Raw genomic sequence first — 12870 nt, forward strand, 5'->3', positions numbered from 1 at the left:
AGCACCAATATCTGGGTTTCTAAAGCTAACATCTATCCAGGGTCTCATCTGGCCATATCACTCAAACATTCTTCCAAAGTAAAATTTTTTTTCCAGGTACTGGAATACAAAGACAAATGAACTAATAATTATCTTCAAGGAGCTTTTATTTGCACATGTAAATCAATATGAAACAATTTCAACTGATTATGGTTGCATGCACTAATGAGAAGGGGAACTGGGAAAACCTTCTCATAGGGCACATCACTTGAGTTAAGCCTTGGAAGGTGAAGGAGGATATTCCAGACAATGATCATAAATTGTACTAAGGTGTAAGACAGATAATGGAATGCCAGGAACAAGGAATGGCAAGTAACTTAGTCTGGCTGGAAGGGAGAGTGTGTAAAATAAATCAGATCCCCTCTCAATACATTTCCTCTCCCCAAAAAACAGAATAGAACAAAACAAAATAAAACAAACACATAAAAAAACCCTACCACCTCTGGACTCATAGAAACAATGATTTTAGGGAGGCCTGACCTTAAGAAGGTCACTTCTTTTTGTCTTGCAACCTTAATTAACTTGGAGAACTCCAGAAAAATACTTAATTATGCTCATAATACAGCCTTTGTCTAGATTTCCCCACATGTGTATTAACTGGTTCCTTTTTACTTAGGACTGTAGATCAGAAAAAGATGAGATGAACAGACACCCTGTTGAAGGATACTGGAGCAACTATTTGCTTTCCTGAGAATGACAGGAGGATGCTACTTTCCTGGGGCATGTCTCTAAGACATGACAGAGAACCTCTCATGATTTTTCCAACCAGATATACTGAAGATTTTTAAAGGCATAAGTGATATTATCACCACTGCTAACAACAGAAGGTAAGGACCACAGAGATGAGCACATTTAGAAAGCAAATAGCTGGCTTACAACTGGTACCCATATTGAAGTGCATGCAAAATAATTATATAGCTTTAATTACAAAGTACTCCTTAAAGAAACAAAGATCAACTTAAACAGGAGATTTCGGTGTTCATGGTTAGGCCATGCTAATAAAATAAACATGCAGTACTACCAATGTTAATTTATGATTCTAATGACAAAAAATTTAAACAAATTCACTGAGGAAAACAAAAGATTTAGAATATGAAGATGAATAATGAAAAGAGGTAGGGATGAAGGAGAAATAGCAAGGTCAGACCTCAAACTTTATTATAAAGCAACAGTCATCAAAATCATTTGGTATTGGTTTAAAAATAAACAGGTGCACCAATGCAACAGACTAGATAAGGAAGAGTCAGAAACACTGCAACTCAATCAATCAGAACTATTTATTAAGGACCTACTACGTGCCAGGCACTGTGCTAAGTTCTGTTACACAAAAAGTGGCAAAAGATAATCCCTAACATCAAGGAGTCTAAAATATGATTAAAGTCTAGTCAACATGTAAATAAATCTAAACAGAATAAGCTTTATATAGGATAAATAGCAAATGGGAAGGCATTGGAATTAAGAAGAACTGGGGAAGACTTCCTAAAGAAGGTGGGATTTTGGTTGCAATTTAAAGGAAATCAGGGAGAGAATTCCAGGCATGGGGAACAGCTAGAGAAAATGCCCAAAGATGGAACAGTCAGAAGGTCAGTGTTATGGGCTATGTTTCAAGGAGTAAGGTGTAAGAAGACTAAAAAGGTAGAAGGGGGCTGGGTTATAAGGGACTCAGAATACCAAACAAAGCATTTTGCATATGATTCTAGAGGCAAGAGGAAGCCACTGAAGTTTGCTGAGGAGGGAGATGACATGATCAGACCTGTGTTTTAGGAAAACCAATCCAGTGGCTGAATGGAGAATGGCTGAATGGATTGCAGTGGGCAAAGGCTTGAGGCAGGCTGATCTACTAGGAGGCTATTCCAAAAATCCAGGCGTCAGGTGATGAGGACTTGCACCAGAATGATGGTAGTGTCAGTAAGAGAAGGTGACATACTCAGGAGATGTTGCAAAGGTAAAATCAGCAGGCTTTGGCAACAGCTTGGACGTGTAAAGTAAAAGATAGTGAGGAAATCAAGAGGGCTCCTAGGTTTTAAGTCTGAGGGACTGGGAGGATGGTGTTGCCCACTACAGTAATAGAGAAAGTAGGGGGAAAGGGTTTAGAGGGAAAGATAATGAGTTCTGTTCTGGACATCCAGTTTGAGATGTCTGAGAGGCAGCTGAAGATGAGAGAGAATGGAGGTCAGCAGAAAGAGTAGATTTGAGAAAGGGTGGATTTGAGAGTCATCAGCAAAGAGATGGTAATTAAATCCACGGGAGCTGATGAGATCAGCAAATAAAGTAGTACAGAGGAAGAAGAGAAGGGGTCCAGGATAGAATCTTGAAGAACAACTATGTGTGATATGGAGGAGAATTCAGCAAAGAAGGAAGACAAAGAATGATCAGATAGGCAGAACAAAAACAAAGGAAGAGTGGTGTCCTAAAAACCTAGAGAGAAGAGAGTATTAAGGATGAGAGAGTGATCAATAGTGTCACAGACTGCAGAGAGGTCAAGGAGAATGAGAACTGAGAGAAGGCCACTTTCATCTGTACTGGTCAAAAGAAGAAAGACATACAGAGTTGAGTACAGAAATAGAATTCACTCAACACAAAAATAGACGGGGGAAGGAGGAATTTGAGGGAGAATAGATTAATAGAGGGATTACTCCTAAGCGAAACAAACTCTAACTAAGGAGGCACAAAATATTTATAGTACTTTGAGATGGTAAAGAATGGGAATCTGAGGGATGTATCTAAATTATAGAATGAGCAAAAAATCATGTTGTATAAATCACGGTATATAAATGTGATGGAATTGTTATGTGTTGATCTTTCATCAGTGTAATGACCAACCAAGACTCCAAAGGATTAATTATGAAACATGCTACCCACCTCATAATAAAGAGGTCATGGATTCAGAACACAGAATAAGACAAATTTTTTTTGGATACAGTCTGTGTGGAAACTTGTTTTGACAAAGTGGATTTTGGATGATTAAAATAAGTAAAATATATATATTTTTAAACCCACAATATGACATTTTGCTGACTACATTAAGCCAAAGAATGCTGCAAGGTATTATCAGTGAAATCCACAGCTGCTGGCGACCCACAATGGAAAATTTAAGTGACTGAAAGATAAATGTTGTCCAGAATATGACATATATTTGCATGGGCAGCCCTTTATGCTAACTTGTCAAACAGTACCTATATCTTGGATAGGTTCCATGTGATAAGTAATGGGCTTGATGCAGAACTGAATACTGTAATAAAAAAGAGCAGGCTGGACAGCATTTTGTAAATTGTATAATGTTTTTCATTGATCCGAATCTGTCTATGCTTTCTGATGCAAATCTTTTCAACACCACTTCTCTCCAAATGAGGCTCTGAATGAGACACTACAATCTCTAAAGAATCAATATTGTAAAAATAGCAATGAGAGTACATGATAGGTTTAAGTTGTAGCAAATTACAAATGCCATCTAATTCTATTACTGCATTTTACAGATAAGGAAATTGAGGACTAGAGAGGTTAACTGAATTGCTCAAGATTAAAGTAGTTAGCAGCAGAGCTGGGGTATAAACATGGGTTTTCCAGCTTCAAATCTGGCACTCTTTGCACTGCACAAAAGACTTTATCAAGGATGTAGAAGATAAATAAATGTTCACTGAATTGAACATATGATTGGGAAAAGTAACATGGACCACACATATAGCAAAAGTGAGGACTAAAAGACTGCCTTTGGAAATGTACTAATACCTACAAAAAGACTTAAAGGAATGCCTTTACCATTGTAGTTAAAGCCTTTGTGGAACCTTTATGAGAGGCTGCATGTGGAGAAAGAGCACACAGAACAAGAAGGCACAGGCGGATGGCAATCTGACCTAGTGGAGGAAGCTGTCAAGCTAATGAGATTCCAAATTCCACACTCTATTCTGTGTTCAATTTAACATGAAAACAAGTTTTTATGAAAATATGAAACAAAATATTGAAGAATGGGAAATGCTAAACAAGTTTTAAATCTGCCTATATTTAGACTTTTTAATTAAAATCTAATGTATCATATGTATTGTATAATTAAATTTATAAAAGCAAAATTATATCTAAAAGAATTTAGAATGAAAATATTTATTGATCTTAAATAGCATCAGACATATCAAAGAGACATGTAATCATGCCAAATAACATCCAAATAAAATTCTGGTGTAGCTCTCTCAGAGAATAAATATATTTTCTTAATATAAATGTTTTGTTAAAGGAATAACTTTCATGTTTAAGCTTTTATGAAGCTTTTGAAGACAAATGAGTAGCTTCTATTAATAACTGATCATTGCAAGAGAGAATAATAATACATTTATTTACCTGTATTTGTACTTAACTGGTTATTAAAATTAACTACCATTTACTCCAAATTTTGAAAAAATTGACAAATAACAGATGACTTACCCTAAAGGAAATTTCTAGATTTTCTCCTCCCCAAATATCCATTCCAGCATCGTATGTCCCAATTTCTTGAAAGTAATGTCTGTCTATTGAAAAAAGGCCTCCTGCCATTGTGGGTGTCCTGAAAATTAATCACATTTTCAAACTTTAAGATCAAGTTTTGGTTTTAAATTAAATTTAAATATAACTGACCTTAAAATTACAGTTAAATCCTAATTACTAGATGGTCCAAAAATATTTCCACTTTTATCCCAAATCAGATTCTTAGAAAATCTGAGTTGGGCCAATATGAATAGCAACTGGTAATTATCTAGTGTTTTAAAGTTTGCAAAATGTTTTACATAAATAAATTCAGTTCATCTTAGCAACTATCCTGTGAAGAATTACAGGTATCTTTATCTACAGCTTACAGATGAAGAAACTGAAGCTCTAAGAAGTTAAGTGACAAGTCCATGGTCACCTTGTCAATAAGAACTGGAGGTAGAATTCCTAACTCAAATCTAGTGCAGTTTCCACCACCCCATGATGCTTTTGAGAATTCCCTACTACTCCAACTGATTTTCATTAGGAAGATATACCCTTTCAATGGTACAAAAGTTAATAAGGATTCAATGGATTCGCTGCTACACAACTGTATTTTAAATGCATGGTTAGTAACAGTTCTGTGATGCATCATCTCCAGCTTCAAAAAATGTTGCCTTTCAAATTCAAGGGTTGATAGTGAAGACATTTTGTAGGAAGAGTACAATAACAGAAATGATGAAAAAATAAGTGAAGATAAAAGTTTATGAGACATTTTTATGTGAATTGAAATAGTTGTTTTAAAAAGTCTAAGTATTTTTCTAATACAGTAATTTTTTAGCCTGTAGATATAATTCTTGTCAATATAATCTCTGTCGAATAAAGCATTTTAAGGAAATGAACAATATTTAGATATAGAAGGTCATACCATTAAGATGGAACCCAAGGAAAGACTATGTAGTTCAACCCACTTTAATCTAAAGATGGAGAAAATGTCAGACCAACATGCTATTTGTATATAACTACTCCCACTTATGTAGATAATGTGTGCTACTGATCAGTACTTGACCAAAGACCTAATAATTACTATATCAAAGTTTCTACATATCAAACCAGATCTGTTTGTATTGAAATATGTGGACAGGCTATCTAGGTCAGGGGTAGGGAATCTGCAGCCTTGAGGCCACATGGGACGCTCGAGGTCCTCAAATGCAGCCCTCTGACTGAATCCAAACTTGAAAGAACAAATCCAACCTCCAGGTCACAGAACCAGGTTCTGCCTTCCTGATAAGCTATCTTTCGTGTGACAGACTGTGTCTAATAATGTTAATTATTCAAAGCTGTTTCTTTTTTTAAAATAAATTTTAATTCAATTTTATTTTAATTTTCATTTCCAAATTCTTCCCCTTCTTGCACCCTGACCCCACCTGCTAAGAAGGCAAGAATTACAATGTTTATTGTACCTTTAGAGACATACAACACATATTTCCACATTAGTCATGCTCTGCGAAAAAATAGAGAAAATATATAGTTCAATGTGCATTCTTAAGTCAATCAGTTCTCTATCTAGAGAGAGACAGTCTTTTTCATCATAAGTCCTTTGTCATTGTGGTGGATCATTGTTTTGATCAGAGTAGTCAAATCTTTCACAGCTGATTATCATTACAATCTACTGTAACTGTATAAATTGTTCTCCTGGTTCTGCTCACTTCATATTACTTTAGTTCATATCATGTCCTTCCATGTGTTTCTGAAACTATCTTTGTCATTTCTTATGGAACAAAACTATTTCATCACAATCACATACCACAATTTGTTCAGCCATTCTCCAATTGATGACATCCCCTCAATTTCCAATTCTTTGCCACCAAAAAAAAAAGTAACATAAAAATTTTTGTACATATTGTCCTTTTTTTTTTTTTTAATCTCTCTGGGATACAGAATTAGCAGTGATATTGCTAGGTCAAAGAATATGTGTGGTTTTATAGTTCTCCAGAATGGTTGTACTCCACAACTCCACCAATAGTACATTAATGTACCTATTTTTATAATCCTCTCCAGCATTTTTTCTTTTCTGTCATGTTAGACAATCTGATAGGTATGAGGTGGTTCCTCATAGCAGTTTTAATTTACATTTTTTCTCATTTTTGGTGACTTAAAGCACTTTCCCACAAGATTATTGATAACTTCAATTTCTTCCTCTGAAAACTGTGTTCATTTTCCTCTATCAATTATGGGGTGGCTCTTCTTATAAATTTGGTTTAGTTCCCCATATAATTGAGAAATTAGACCTTTATCAGAGGAACCTGTTGTGAAATTGTGTTCCCATTTTCCTAATTTTCATCCAATTTTAGTTGTGTTGATTTTCTCTGTACAAAAACTTTTTAATTTTAATCAAAATTACATATTTTATTTTCTATGAACTCTATTTTGTGTTTGAGAATACCTAAGGAAGATGTTTGGCTTGGTAATTTAGTTGAAAAATATGTTTAGGGTGAAGATGACTCTGCTTCCATTCCAAAATGTCCCTGTTACCAGAAAGCAGTAAATTCTCAGGAAAGTTAATGTCATTCAAATGTGGAATAGATTGCCTTAAGATAACTGCCCTTTTCCAAATATCCCCAATTTTTAGTGCACTAGATATCCTGATTTGCATGATTGTTGTATCTCCCTTCCTGGCTTTCCATATATTCTGAGTTTCTCTGCCCGTTCTCTTCTTCCTCTATTCTATCCTTGCAGCCCTCCCATTATTCCACTAGAATTCATGACAAGTTGTCTTGGGACTCCAAAAGAAAAACAGAAGTCTTACACTGTATTTTAAAAGCACAGACATGAGAAAAAAAAGGTTTTAAAATATCTGAAAAACTTTAACACCCCCCCCCAAAACCTATACCAATTTGGATTCTTCATCAACAAAGAAATATTAAAGAGAATGGATATAGAAAATATAATACAAATTTGCTGAAATCTGGGAGCATTTGCTTTGGATTCTTTCTTTTTTTTTCTTTTAGCATTCCTTCATTTAAAACAAAAGGGAACATTTTTAGTATTTTTTTATTAGAAAAAACTGGACTGAAGTCAGAATAAAACGAAGAAAGATCTGACTTCAACTGGGGAAAACAGCATTACACAGAAAAAATTAACATTTGTGGGAGCATATTTCAAAGATCCCCATAAAAAGGGAAATGTCTCAATGCTATATAAACCTTAATGTCATTCATTGCTTTTGGGGAGAAAAAAAAACACATGACTGCAGAGAGAACATTAGAGGAGACAGTTAATTCCATATTAATAATATTACATTAGAAGACTCATATTCCTATGTTGGGCTATAAGTTTAAAATTAGTTTTCACACAGACTTGATAGGGAATTGTGCAGAACTTAATGGGCTTGAGGCCTCACAGACATGCTAAGAAATACTCCATGTGGAGACCTGAAACTTCAAGTCATCAGAAAAATTATTTAAGGCTGGTTGGCAGCCATTGTATGAGAATTAGACACTTTACCTGGATGGTCAAGCGCTAGCCTTTAAAACACTATATAAGTATCAGTTACTAATGGAGAGACCAAAGAGGCAACATATGGGGAATCAACCAGTGAAGAATTGCTGGTTCAAAAAAGGAGAACCAGATATGAAGGCCTCTTTGGGAATGAGTAAAGTATCTATGGTGATCAAAATGATCCAGTGACATAATGGGGGAAAAGCCAACTCTTTTATTTTTGGGAATCTCTTGAAATTTAATATCTGGTCAGATGTCGAGTTTAGACACCTCTTTATCCATGTTCCCTATCTCCAGTTGTACTATTAAGAGCGGAAAGGAAAAATTAATTTCTTGAAAGAAACAGAAAGAACAATGGAAAAGTACTGAATCCTACCTAATGTAATATGTGAAACAGTAAAGGCAATTGATTAGAGCTGGAGGCTTAAAAGGGTGGAGATGGTTAGGGACTCAAATATCAATTCCAGGCTGCTTAATCAGATTCACTTGCCTATTTCAAGAGCCTGGAAGAATAAGGCAATGAAAAGGGCTAAAGAAAAAGGAACCAGGACTCAAATCAGGTTCTAGGGATTGGAATTAGTCTGGGCTCTGGAGTATATTCAAACTATTTTCTAAAGGAGGTGAAAGGTAGAGGGAGGGGGCAGTAGGAGACAGGAAAAGAGGTCTTCTAGCTTAATATGGGAAATTTAGTTAAATTGGATAATGGTTGCAGGATATAAAATAAACTAACAAATATCATTAACATTCCTATATACTACCAACAAAACCTAGCAACAGGAAATAGAGAAATTCCATTCAAAATAACTATAGATATATAATTATGGGTATAAAATATTTGGAATTCTATAATTTTTTCCATCTTTTCCTGATTTTTCACTCTCTGCCATATCCTTTCCTGATTAATCCTTCCAATATAGTATTTATGTTATGGTAACATAGGAGTGGTTAAATAGGATAGAACGTGCCTAACTTTTTTTTAATAATGTAAAAATTTAGTTTATAAAGCCTGAACATTTATATACTTAAAAAAACATTATCACTGGAAAAATACTGAATGTAATTTATTCTCTGTAAATTTCTACCAGCAGGCTAGTAGTTTTAACATTAATTTACACCAAGGTGGAAATAGCTAACCACTATTTAAACTTCCTAAAAGTATATGTATCTCTAAAAAATCATGTTTATTAATCTAACTCATCTCTAATTGGCAAATTTCAGGTAGTGTAAAAAAAATTAAGTGAAAATTTCAAGTAGAAAGGAGGAAATGAGGGGTAAGTGAACAGACAAGCAGACTCTTCCCAAAGTCTAGCTTCTGTGAGCCATTACTTCTTTTTGGCTAATTCTGCTTTTGAAAGCATTCTTCTCCTCATTGGCTTTTTGAACCTCTTTTGCCAATTGAGTTAGCCTATTTTTCAAGGTGTTATTTTCTTCAGCATTTTTTTGGGTCTCCTTTAGCAGGGTGCTGACCTGCTGTTCATGCTTTGACTGCATGTCTCTCATTTCTCTTCCCAGCTTTTCCTCCACCTCTCTAACTTGATTCTTTTTGAATTCTTTTTGAGCTCTTCCATGGCCTGAGCCCATTGAGTGGGCTGGGATACAGAAGCCTTGACTTCTGTGTCTTTGCCTGATGGTAAGCATTGTTCTTCCTCATCAGAAAGGAACGGAGGGAATACCTGTTCACCAAGAAAGTAACCTTCTATAGTCTTATTTTTTTTCCCTTTTCTGGGCATTTTCCCAGCCAGTGACTTGACTTCTGAGCGTCCTCTTCACACCCACTTCGCCTCTGGATCCTCCCAGCCAGAGCTTGGGGTCTGAGATTCAAATGCTGCTTCCTACCCTAAGGGCTTTTGGCGGGGGCAGGGCTGCTATTTAGTGTGAGATTAAGTTCAGGTGCTCAGGTGGGGGCAGGGCCGCCTCTCAGGCTCAGTTCCCTCAGGGGGTTTATGCAGAGACCTTCAACAATGGATCCGGGATCCTGCCTGCTTGGGGAGCCCCAGTCTGCTCCCACCTCCGCTGCTGCCTCCCAAGGGGGCCTGAGTTATGGGGGCACCCCACTCCCCTCTTGACCTGCCAAAGAGACCCTCTCACCAACCCTTGTCATCTGTGGGTGGAGGGACCCACGTGGCTGCCGGAGATTCTGTCCCTGAAGCCTGCTTGGATCCGCTCCTTTTGGTGCCGCGTGGCCAACGCAGGGCTGGGCTCTGCTCCGGGGCGCGATGGACCTTTTGCAAGAGGTTTTCAGGCTCTCTGGAACAGAAATCTCGTCTGCTCCGTTGTTCTGTGGCTTCTGCTGCTCCAGAATTTGTTGGGACTGCTTTTTTACAGATATTTTATGGGTTGTGGGTTTGGAGCTAGCGTATCTGTGTCTTTCTACTCTGTCATCTTGGCTCCGCCCCCATTACTTCTTTTTAAACTTTTCCCCTTTATCTGTTTCAGAACTGATAAATTCTTTCCTGGCAACAGTCCCATAAATAAGGGGAAGTGATAGGGAAGTCACATTTAAACACAAATTATTTGTAAGCCCAGGGTTTTCCAATCAGGGATTACTAATACTATAATAGAAAAGATTTCTGGTGAAAATTTTAGTGTGCTGTCAAAATTTGTATTACAACAAGATCCAAGTATATTAAAGTAAAAGAACCTCTCCATCCTAGTGTTCAAATCCCCCATGATACCACATCAACAGGTATTTTTTAAAAAGTTTAAATTTTTCCACCTAATGTTTCTCATAAAAGTTTTCATGTAAAACTTTAATCTTTCAAAAACTAATTTTATTTTGAAAGTGTAAAATTAAACCAAAATTATAATGCATATATTTAATTTGTGTCTCCCTTTATAAATAATATTTTACCCATGAATCATATCATATATTTTCTCAAGTACATTCTGATTCATATTGAACTTGGACTAGGAAGTTTCTATATTTCCATATTGGCATATATGATCACCATTTGGGCCTTCCCCTAGAAAGGATGTTTGTACAACAATATAAAAAAAAATTTACAAATTTATTAATGTGGATGTACTGGTGTTATATTAAAGAAAATAGAACACAACTAAAGAAATGCAAATTCCCCTTGAAAAATTTAAATTCTACCTCTGCTGAACAAAGAAGAACTGCTTCAAATGTAGATTGAGAGAGCTTTAGAATGGTACAAGAAGACAGTCGAGCTTCTGTGTATGTTCATCCTTCATTGCCAAAGAAGACCATGCCATCAGAGAAATAATGACATGACTTGCACTTGACTTTGTTTTGAGTGAGGGAGGGCTGTGCAGGTCACCAGCCTCACTTCTCCTCCAGAGCCATCTGAATCCAGTGACCACATAGTCATCAGGATGACTGGAGATGACCCATGATGAGGCAATTGGGGTTAAGTGACTTGCCCAAGGTCACCCACCTAGTGAGTGTCAAGTGTCTGAGGTGAGATTTGAACTCAGGTCCTCCTGACTCCTGCACTGGGTGCTCTATCCACTGTACCACCTTGCTGCCCCAGCGTAGCTTCTAGGGCAAAGAAGATAGAGTAGATGCTAATAAAGAAGTGGGAAAAAAAAGCATCAGTCATACCTATTGATTACTTTTAGCTTAAGATTTGGTTTCATGAACAGGGAGAAGAAAGGAAGAAAAATACTCTACAGTAAAAAGTAATCTATCAGACTATACACCTGGAAGACCACAGGAAAAAGAAACCATTCCAGCCAATAATGTAATTTTATGTAAGAAGGATTTTGTTATCCATTTTAGGGTTTAGTTCCCAGGATCCATGGCCATAAGAATCTCTAGTTTCCAGGCATTAGATAATATTTCTCAGCCTCATGATTTGTAAACAGTCCTACCGCAACTGCAGAGTGAAATATGGGGGAGGAGGGGTTTTGACATAATGTGATTTTTATTACGTTTGCACTGAATGGCAATATTACTAAAATTAACTTATGAGGCTTTTGCTGGCAATATTCCTTTGTCTGTTGCCCTATAAACAAGTGGGCACTGGTCAGTAAGTGGGGATCTGGGATTTAGGTAATGCATAGAGGAATGCATGTACTTACCTCAACTGGTCACTACTGAGACTTGGGGAATGTAGTGGGGTGCACAAGCTGGGATGCTATGCCTGTCTTGACTGATCCCATCAAGACATAGGGGTAGGTAGCTAATGCCCCTTCTTGCTTATCCCTGTGAGAAGGGTGATTAGGGGATCTTATAGGAGTTGGTGCTCCCATTATCAGGAACCCATTGAGAAGAAAAGTCTAGAATAAAGTAAGTTTATTTAACTCCTTATTATGACTACATTCCTGTCTTTCTGTCTGTCTGGATCAAGAGTGAACCTGTGTTAGAACACCTGTTAGAAGCCCTCCTGTGTTTCCTGTGTGTCTCCTGTCTAGAAATTGGTGTTGTTGGTTTACCTGTGAAACAGCAATAAAACGACAAAGTCCAAGGAACTGGGGAAACATTTTAATGAAGAATATACTTATTTTAGGATCAAAAAATTCTACCTTAGGAGTCTAGGTACAAAAATTTATCTTTCTTATGGGAACAGTTGCAGTGGGAAGCAAAGAAAGAAGAACAGGAAAAGAAAACTTAAAAGAGAGTGTTTTATTAAGCAAATGAAAGTTCCAGTTCTCACTAGGTTGGTAAGTTTCAAGAATAGGATGATGGAGAAAAAATTTAAATGGATATATGAGTGTTGGAGTATTCTTAATTATTACAGGGGGGCCTTTTCGTAATTAGATTATGTACTCAAAAAATAATGAGGTCATGTAACATTTAACAACATCGAACTTTATGAGTTATTAGTCAATGTTACAAACTGGTTTAAATTTCATATTAATCTTCACAGCAGAATCCAAGCTTAGTTATTATTTTCATAGACTGACACAATTAAGGCTGGGTTTTACTTAAGC

At 36.5% G+C, this 12870-nt stretch overlaps 1 protein-coding gene across 2 annotated transcripts in view; it reads right to left on the reverse strand.

Moving 5' to 3' along the window:
• Positions 1–12870, reverse strand: part of GALNT1 (polypeptide N-acetylgalactosaminyltransferase 1) — a 182833-nt gene that overhangs the window by 29527 nt on the left and 140436 nt on the right. For both annotated transcript variants that reach the window (XM_072605284.1, XM_072605283.1), the window contains exon 7: positions 4456–4573. In XM_072605284.1, the coding sequence (XP_072461385.1) occupies positions 4456–4573 (118 nt within the window). The remainder of the gene's footprint in view (positions 1–4455; positions 4574–12870) is intronic.

This window comes from Notamacropus eugenii, chromosome 4 (genome assembly GCF_028372415.1).
Source record: "Notamacropus eugenii isolate mMacEug1 chromosome 4, mMacEug1.pri_v2, whole genome shotgun sequence".
Lineage (NCBI taxonomy): Eukaryota > Metazoa > Chordata > Mammalia > Diprotodontia > Macropodidae > Notamacropus > Notamacropus eugenii.